Source organism: Mercenaria mercenaria, unplaced genomic scaffold (genome assembly GCF_021730395.1).
Source record: "Mercenaria mercenaria strain notata unplaced genomic scaffold, MADL_Memer_1 contig_3607, whole genome shotgun sequence".
Taxonomy (NCBI): domain Eukaryota; kingdom Metazoa; phylum Mollusca; class Bivalvia; order Venerida; family Veneridae; genus Mercenaria; species Mercenaria mercenaria.
In genome coordinates, this window is record NW_026461763.1 from 13,741 (window position 1) to 23,215 (window position 9,475).

At 34.3% G+C, this 9,475-nt stretch overlaps 1 protein-coding gene across 1 annotated transcript; it reads left to right on the forward strand.

The window, feature by feature from the left end:
* Positions 1–410: 410 nt before the first annotated feature.
* LOC123543434 (uncharacterized) lies at positions 411–9,090 on the forward strand. The gene is made up of 6 exons (XM_053534351.1): positions 411–432; positions 3,275–5,719; positions 6,357–6,413; positions 7,195–7,470; positions 8,024–8,080; positions 8,972–9,090. Exons 1-6 carry the CDS (start codon positions 411–413, stop codon positions 9,088–9,090), a joined length of 2,976 nt encoding a protein of 991 aa, XP_053390326.1.
* The last annotated feature ends 385 nt before the right edge of the window (positions 9,091–9,475 follow it).

The following is a 9,475-nucleotide window of genomic DNA, read 5'->3' on the forward strand; positions in this document are numbered from 1 at the left end:
TTATCAATGATTACGGAGAACATACACCTCGCCCAGGGATCGAGCTCATGACCCGCAATGAGTAGATCTGAGCTATCAAGTAAGCGGGTGGATATAAGAAGATACTACACAAGACCATTTACCAAAAACTGTCATTTGAATTAGCTTATCAAGTTATGCGAACTGAAGCTCTCTGGAACAGAACCTTCACTTTGACCACATCAAGGAACAAATATATGTTTAAAAACAAAATGCTGTACGATAACCCGAACATATGTGTTTCAGTTTTCAAAAAATATATACTTGTAATATTGTAAGTAAAAATTGGATATGGAAGCGTGATTTAATTCACCGACTCCAAATTGACCAAAACCATTTGTTGTTTCAGAACGATGCTGAAAAGAGTGTGTCAAAAAAGGGAGCGAGGCGACATGGACCAGACAAGCATTGCAGGTACTGTTACACACCTATTTCTAAACTATTTTTGAATTTAATATTTGATTAAAACAACCCTGTCAAAGATATTTGACAATTTCTTTTCACATAGTTGATATACTTATGTAAATCAAACAAATACTCACAAAACATGCTATTGGTACCCCATGCCGCGTAAACCAGACCGTATATAATGTTTCTCTGGTACAACAAAAGCGTATGCCTTTCATTGCAAAATAGAAGACTGAATTGAACTACATGTATATAACAAATGGCTGTGAACGTTTTAGTTATAAAATGTATGCTGTAATTTTTTTTTGCTTTTAGCTGTTGTCAAAAATGACTTTTATAGGGAACATGTAATTGAAAAAAAACGAAATGTCCATTAAAAGTTTGTTTAAGCTAACACATTCAGATTTACTAAGATTTATTTATACCTTGCTGATAAACTGAAATAACATGTATATCACACTATGCTTGACATTAAATTTTCGAAAGTTTAATTATCTTAAAGATATCCAATCGCCATTTTTCATTAAAAGTTCAATCCTCGGGCGGGGCGTATGTTCTCCGTGACTATTTGATAAACGACATTGTGTCTGAAATCATTAGTCCTCCACCTCTGATTCATGTGGGGAAGTTGGCAGTTACTTGCGGAGAACAGGTTTGTACTGGTACAGAATCCAGGAACACTGGTGAGGTTAACTGCCCGCCGTTATATGACTGAAATACTGTTGAAAAACGGCGTTAAACCCAAAACAAACAAACAAACAAAACAAACAAAGACAGGAAATAATAAAAATAGTAACATTATATTAAGCATATTTGGTTCCTTTTTCAACTTGCATGTCATGGCATTAAAATATTTCCACATTTTCCCTAAATCTTGTCACTTCTCCCTAAAACCACTCCCCTTCTCCCTAATCTTAGCTGAGGGAGAAGTGACTTCTCCCTAAAATCTTAGCCTAGCTTAAGCCCTGACTTTCCTCACAAAAAGTAATGATCATTCTTGACAAGAATTCACAATGGGTCATGTCACATACTTAAATGGTATTTTCAGTGACATCTGAATACAAACATATGCATAAATGTATGGTTATTCAAAGCCTATGATAAACATGAAAAATGATAATTGAAATATAAAATGTGTTTAAGTGTTTCATGAAAATGAAAACAGTTATAAATACCCTGTTTTATCTTTTTCATTGAAACGCGAAAGCGCATGCGAATTACGCGCGCGCCAAGTTTGTCTATTAATTTTTTCCTTGAAAAAAAAATGTGGCTATTTATTTATAATGGCCAGGGCTAGCACTGTTCAAACATTTTATTTCAAATGTGTAAAATGATTAATAATTATATATATTAAAAAACAAAGGTAAATGCCCAACAGGGAAAGCCATGTTCCAAAAACGCAGCCTCAATCCATACTACAACCCAGCACGCGGACTCTCACACAACCATCACACACACTCACGTTTAAGTTTGCATATAAAGCAACATACATAATTGAATGTTGCTGGTAAAAAAACAGATTTTAGTGGTAGAACACAATTATACTGTGTTTATCTGTACATGTATACATGTACTCTGATCTTAAGCCTAAGCATAGTATTGTTAATACACACAAACATTTTTGGTTGAGTTTAATGTCGCACCGGCACAATCATAGGTCATATGGCAATTATACAGCTTTAATTGTGGAGGAAGTTGATCTGCAATTTGCAGTTCACAAGACAAATTTACCCACTTTTCTGAATCTGAGTTGTTTGTTCGGCTATACGACGGCCACTGTATCAGCCCTGTTAAAGTTTTGATTCAATGTCACTTTATTCCTGATATTACTTGATTGATTTTGATTGAAACTCATCATCACCGATATCATAGAACACAAGGGTCATGACTCTCCTGCCAATATTTAATGAAATATGCACTTTTCCTAGAATTCCAGTTAAAGTTTTGATGCACTGTTAATACTTATTGTTTAGTTGTTCACCATTATCGCCTAAATCATATTACAGAAGTTCATAACTCTGTCTCAAATATTTTATGAATTATGACCCTTTTCTTAAAATGTTTGGTTAAAGTTTTGGTACACTTCATTCTAGCTCTGATATTACTGAACGGAAAAATTCAAACTGGAAACGGTTATTCTACATCATTACCCACACCGATGACAAAGGTCCATATCCTCAACGCTAATATTTCGTGAATTATGTCCCTTTAATAATAAAAGTTTAAGGTTAAATTTTCGGTGTACTTTCACTATCTCTGTTACTACTTAAAACTTTGATTCAAACTTAATTGACTTGTTCAATCTGCCTCAGTTAGTTTTGGAATTGTGCCTTTTGTTACGTAGAATTTAAGGTTTAAACACATGAAAAGTCATCGATTTGATATAAATCATCCATTGTCTTTCACAATGTTTCTGAATATTTCAACCTTCACACAACTTTTCATTCATGGCCATAGACCACATAAATAGTGATTGGAAACGTCTACTTAAGGAGACTTACTAGATGCATGAGTTAGACACAGTTTATTCAAATGGAATGAACTCCAAATATTCGTACTAATAATTAATTTAGGATTTTTTGTTTACATTTGTTTACACTTTTTCACTGTATAATCAGTCATATCTCTACTTTTGATATATAAAATACAGTAATAGGCATTATAAATGTTTTTCAGACTTCTAATATCCTGTTTGCTATGAGCATTTTGTTTGGAAATAATGTATCATCATAGATCCTGTACATTGTGCATTTTCTGTACTTTATGTACACGATGTATCGAATCAGCCGAGCGCACTGTCCCTTTTTTAGCTTTAGCTATTTTTATTTAAACTATGTGTATATTCCAGGTCCAAGTGAATTCGCATTCAGCCCTTATTATATGTACCTTTTCAAAAAAGCAACTAGAAAAGGGACTGAAAAAGATAGGACAATTCGGGTTAATATCGTTGGAAATCATAGCCAAGGCAAAACGTCCCTTGCAAATCGACTGGTAGGTCAAACATGCGAAGGCGTAGAATCTACCAATGGCATCGACATAATTCGTTACAGATGTAAAACAGGAAGCAGTGGAGAAAAAATATTGACTAAGGTTGAAAATGAAAATCAAGATTACATTAGCAGATTGGCATCAATAGCACGTTCAGTTTCTGAACAACGCCGGTATTCTCCAAATGTCGCACCAGAGGAAGCAGCACCTGCCGTTAAACGAGCCAAATTTCAGCCAGAGGAAGCAGAACCTGTCGTTAAACGAGCCAAACTAATGCAAAATGGTGCAACCAACTCCTCTGGCAAAGTATTTACTAACACAAACATCTTGAGTCGGGAATCTCTTGGAGGAAATATTATTGAAAATCACCGAAAGCCGCATTCATTAATGGACACTACAACTCTTTCTGCTGACGAATTCAAATTGTTTAGTACTGAAATAGATCAGGGAAATAATCAGTCAGGTATAGTTATTGACTTCTGGGACTTTGGTGGTCAGTATAGCTTTTATGCTACACATTCACTTTTTCATAGCAGAAAAGCACTGTATCTTTTAGTCTTTGACTTATCGTCACCTTTGAATAACATAGTCAAGGACGAAGAATTTCCCGGCACAGCTGATGATAAAAATATGGAATACTACGCTAGGTTTTGGATGGAGTCAATTCATTATTTAGTTGGGCCCGAACCGCCAGTTATTCTTGTGGGCACACACAGCGATAAGCTAGATGGTGATGAAAAAGCAAAGATACAAGCCAAAGATGAATACTTCGAAAAAGTAAGACACTACTTTGACAATACTGACATGAAATATCACATACAAACTGAAGATTTTGCTGTTGATAATTACGACGCTTCCAATGCTGAATTCAATAATTTACTCCAAACAATTGTACAGAAAGGTTTAAAGATGGTAGAATCTTCTGAAATTCCAGGGAGGTGGATACTTTTAGAAAAGAGGTTAAAAAGCGAAAACTACAGAAAAGTAATTCCTTTTTCAAAAGTCAGAGAAATTAATGATGAAAATGAGTATCCGCTTGAAGGTGGCGATGAAGAGCTAAGAATCTTTCTTCTGTACCATCACGAAAAAGGATCACTGTTATATTTTGATGAAGAACCCATATCGCAGCAGATTGTTTTGGATCCAAAGTATCTAGTTGATGCTTTCAGATGTTTTATTACTCCAGAAAAGTTTCGTATGAAAGATCCTTATCTCCGTGAATCATGGCGTGTATTGACAACTGAAGGGAAACTGACTGACATACTTATAGATAAAGTCTGGGATGGTAACTTTATGAAGCACAAAATCATTCTTTTAGCATTCTTAAGGAAACATAACATCATATCACAGGTAGAAGAATACGATGAACAGTCTCAAACGAGCAAAGGACAAGATTGGTATATTATTCCAAGCCTGCTTCAAGATCATGTTGCAGAAAAAGGCAAGTTGCTGTGTCAGTTTCTTGATGGAAAGTCACTAACACAAATTCGCTACTTGATGCAGTTTGAGAAACCAAACATTGTTCCGATTGTTTACCACACATTTTTAGCTGCAGCTCTAGGAAAATGGCCTGTTGTGTGTTTTGGCGCAAAGAAGATGTTATTTAAAAGTTTAGGAGTATTTAAATTGAGTGGTACTTATGCAGGTATTGCAGAAATGAGAGATTCAAGCATACAGCTTCAGGTTTGTAATCTCGCAGCAAAACCCATTGATTCTAAAATACCAGACGAGTTTAGACGTTTTGCAGAATCCGTTGTTAAACATGAGTTTACGAAGCTGAGACATCACGTAGACGAAAAGGTAAACCCATTTTCTCGGAAGTATAGATGCAACCACAGAACTCACGACTTGGAAGGAAGTCATGTGACCAGTAAAATAAGTCAGCTTGAGGAAAAGGAGTCAGTGCTTTGTCCAGATAATTATTCTCATTTAGGGTACGACCCACGCAAAGCCTTAGCTGAATGGTTTTTGGATAAAGAAGCTAAAATGGCTTTTCCAAGGACGATATTGTCTGACCAAGATCTTGGGAGACTAGCTCAGTCTGCTATTGGTTGCAACTGGGAATTTCTAGGACTTGCACTAGGTTTAAGTCAAGTTGCTATTGACCATATAAAAGCTGATGATGAGAGAGATATCATGTGCATCTTTAAGATGCTACTAGAGTGGAAAGAGTCGGTTGGAGGCAATGCAACTCTGGATGACTTAGCGAAAGCGGCGAAGAGATGTTGCAAGGTTTTCATTGACTGGGATGAAGTAAGAAATATTGGCGATACATTAGAAGGAACTGACAACTATCTGCACACTGGTATGTCAGCTTAACAATATTCAGAATGTCTACATTTTGCATATTAAATCAAATGTAAATTTTATTTAAAGTGTTTGAAACCAGTAGTAAAATGTTTCCTTTAGCAATGAGATAAATGTCTGAAGTATCCAATTGGAGCATTTAAACAGTTTAAATAAAAAATACCAATTGGAAAAAAAACTAACTTTATACATTACGAGACATGATAGAGTATGAAAAATCTAAGATTTTTAGTTGATATTTTTGTAGATTAAATTCATTGGCATGCACTAATAATGCTTTCATGATAATATTTATCAGTTATCTTTTTAATCCATAAAACCAAAGATCTCTTATTTCTTTTAATATTTTGTTTGTAATTTTGCATCACTTTTTGGCCATTCGTACTTAAAATTACACATTTTATTTTAATTGTGTTTGGTTTGCATTTTTGTGGAAAATGACCTTCCGTTTTATATTACATTTTATAAAAACGGTCCATTATCCATATACATTCATGCAATGTCCAAGTAAGAAATGAACGAAGTTTCATTTGAAAGTGATGTAGATATAATTTCTTGTATACTACGTTGTAAATCAACGATGTTCAAGAATTGGAATATTTGATGATTTAAAGATAATTTGTAAAATTATTCAGCTGGAGAGTCAATAAGTGAGTCGGATGCGAGTTCAGAAAGCCCCACAAAAGATACAGGTATACCTTATTATTTTGAGTGTTCTTTACCCCTGTAACTTCCTTACAGTAGTATAATGTCACAAAGAGTATCTTAAGGCACTACCTAATTATTTTGTAGGATTTTTATCCCTGTAGTTTTCTTACAGTAGTATAATGTCACAAAGATTTTCGGAAGACACCACCTAATTATTTTGTGGAAGGCACTGCATAATTATTTTAAAGATTCTTTACACCTGTACTTTCCTAACAGTTGTATAAAAAGTTTCCTAAGGCACTATTTATCATATTATGACCTCAATACACAAGTGAATGTTATCCTAAAGGAATGTGATTCAGTACCATATTTTAAAGCACGTATATCAGAATGTTACTACCTTTCTTCAAAATGTACCACTATGACTAATTTTTTCTTTGTTTGCTTTTCAATTTGTGTAAAAATGCTCACACAAGAAGTACATACCCTAAAAACTGATGAAAATATCTAAAATGTGATTGAGTAGGTGAACGAGTCATTAAGTTTGTTTTTTGGGTTAAGTAACTCCAAAACATTTTAGGTAATATTGCGACTTTCAAGCTTTCAATCAAGATGCCCCTCCAGGAGTCTTTAGTAATTGGCAGACATTTGGGTAGACTCGCCAACGTTTTTAATACCTATGCTTCCTCACGTGAAAAATTCTACGTCGAAAGTGAGGTTTTGAATAAACATAAATGATGCACAGATGATTCGAAGTCAGTAATCTGAACAACTAGCTCAATAATATCCTTTCAAAATAATTCATTAGCACTCTCTTTTTTTCAGCAGAGGATCAAAAACCATTAGAATTCATTCGAAACCTAAAAGACCAGCATGTTGAAGAAAAACCGTGCACAGTGGTGTTTGAATGTGAACTGAACAAAATGTCAACCGTTCAGTGGTTCTACAATAATCATCAAATCGTTTCTTCGGACAAGTACGTTGTGCTCGATAAGGGGCGTATCTACACTTTAAGAATTATGGATGTAGGTGACAAAGATGAAGGGAAATACTGCATCGTTGTAAATGGACAAAAATCGGAAGCTTCAATCATTATTGAAGGTATTTGATTCTGGTCTTGATTATAGGGAGGTGAAAGCACCTGAAAGAACAAACGATGATGAAAGCCGCATGTAAACCATAAGTATTATTAATCATTTACTTGCAAGCATACAAAATATTATTTTCTAATTCTAGTACGTTTCTTAACTCTTAAATATAAATTTGTGCAGTGAAATAAATAAGCTTGTAATGGTTAAATGAAACTGTCGGTTAAATAAGACCAACCTTAAGAAAGACTATTTTTCAAGTATCTTACAGGTGCGCGCACGCGCGCGTGTGTGTGTGTGTGTGTATGTGTGTGTGTGTTCGGGTTTAACGTTTTTCTCAACAATTTTTCAGTCATATAAACGACGGTGTCTACTTGTAGCAGTTAGGACAATGCATCTTGCTAGTAGCACATACAATATGGTATACAAAAGTCTCTTGAACGTTTCAACATTTGAAGATTAGTTCTTTTGGCAGCAAATATAGTACAAATGTGCAGATGAATCGAATCCGTTTTCTGAACTGTTAGGGTAAAATGTATGAATTACAATGGCCGAGTTTCTTTCAGACACAGATGAAGAAAAAGAATTACTAAACCTTGCACGGAGATCCACTAAGACAGGAGGTTAGTCATTAACTATAATGAAGTTGGCAAAAGCAAATCGAAAATTGGACCTAGGGACAAAAACTTGAATTAGGGTGATAAAATTATTAATACTAATTATCTGTCGTTCATTTTAGTTGATCAAAAAGTGTTTAACAATACCGTTGATAAAGCAGTTTTTCGGGATCACTGAGTTCATTCAATAACCTGTAAAACAGTATTAAGCCGATGCTGGTACCCAAAGGTGTTGCCGATTTCAATACCTTTCTTGACAAACACGATCAAACTATGTTTGTCATTATTATATACTTGGAGGCTATAGGTGTCTATCCGTTTTCGATGTAAAGAACAAGCGTTTATGGACATGAATTGTTAATTTCACACATCAAAATGACAGCTATTTAATAATAACACTATTTAAGTTGATCTAGAAAACAGTTGTCATGAACGATAATTATTTTGCTATACAACAATGTTTTCAATTACTGTCCAAAATTCGATACACATCTGTTATGTCTGACTGGACTGGAGTAGTGTTTAATCCTTGCACTAAGAAATGAAGTCCTGCAGGATGCAGAAAAACACCTGTTAAAGACATTAAAAATGATGCAAAATGTACACCAAGACAATAATACATTTGAAATATGTGTCCAGTCAAAATACGGATAGCGTCAAACTTGAGACTTCACAATTTCAACGATACAACGGCCGAAAAGTAAATAAAATATAAATATAAGGTCCTAATAACTCTTATTTATAGTATGTTTTGTTTTGTTTGCTTACTGATATCAAAAGTTTTTCCAAAAATGTATAGAGGTATTTAACTTTTTAAACATAAAGAGATATACTTTTTAATCTATAATGAATGTAATTTAAATAATGCTGTAAAACTTACCTGATGTTTTCTTATAGCATTAAGCGGGACAAGTGATGTTTCAGAGAAGGATCGTTCAGTGTTCTCTTCCACATTTCAAAAAGAATTAAGCGATGAGGTAAGTTTATGGATTAATGTTACGCTCATTTTTGTATGAAAAATTGTTCTGGATTATGTGCTTCACATGTCTATCTGTAATTTTATATTTACTGAAAGGTGAGCATATAGTTGTCATTTAACCGGTCCGTTCGTCCGTCTGTCCTTTTGTCAGACCTATCGTCCGACAGAGCATGACCCCAAATGTACTGAAAATATTTAGTGAAACTTATATGTAAGGGAATGCAGTGCAATAACTGTAATTCTATAATAAGCAGTTCTCAAATTATTCACATTTTGGAATTAATATCTGTTTGAACATGCTCTAATGAGATTGTAATGAGAGGAAGTGTTCAGTAAAAGCTTATAACACTTGAAAATGTTTGATTAAACTACTTTAAGTTTCTAACTTTCATACTAAGTATTTCCATTTGGGCTAAACAAAA

Bases quoted from the DNA above. Each gene is read 5' to 3' on its own strand.
- LOC123543434 (XM_053534351.1), top strand. From the start codon at position 411: ATGGACCAGACAAGCATTGCAG. The intron at 5,720-6,356 runs GTATGTCAGCTT...AAAATTATTCAG, and splicing joins TGACAACTATCTGCACACTG to CTGGAGAGTCAATAAGTGAG. The intron at 6,414-7,194 runs GTATACCTTATT...TCTTTTTTTCAG, and splicing joins AAGCCCCACAAAAGATACAG to CAGAGGATCAAAAACCATTA.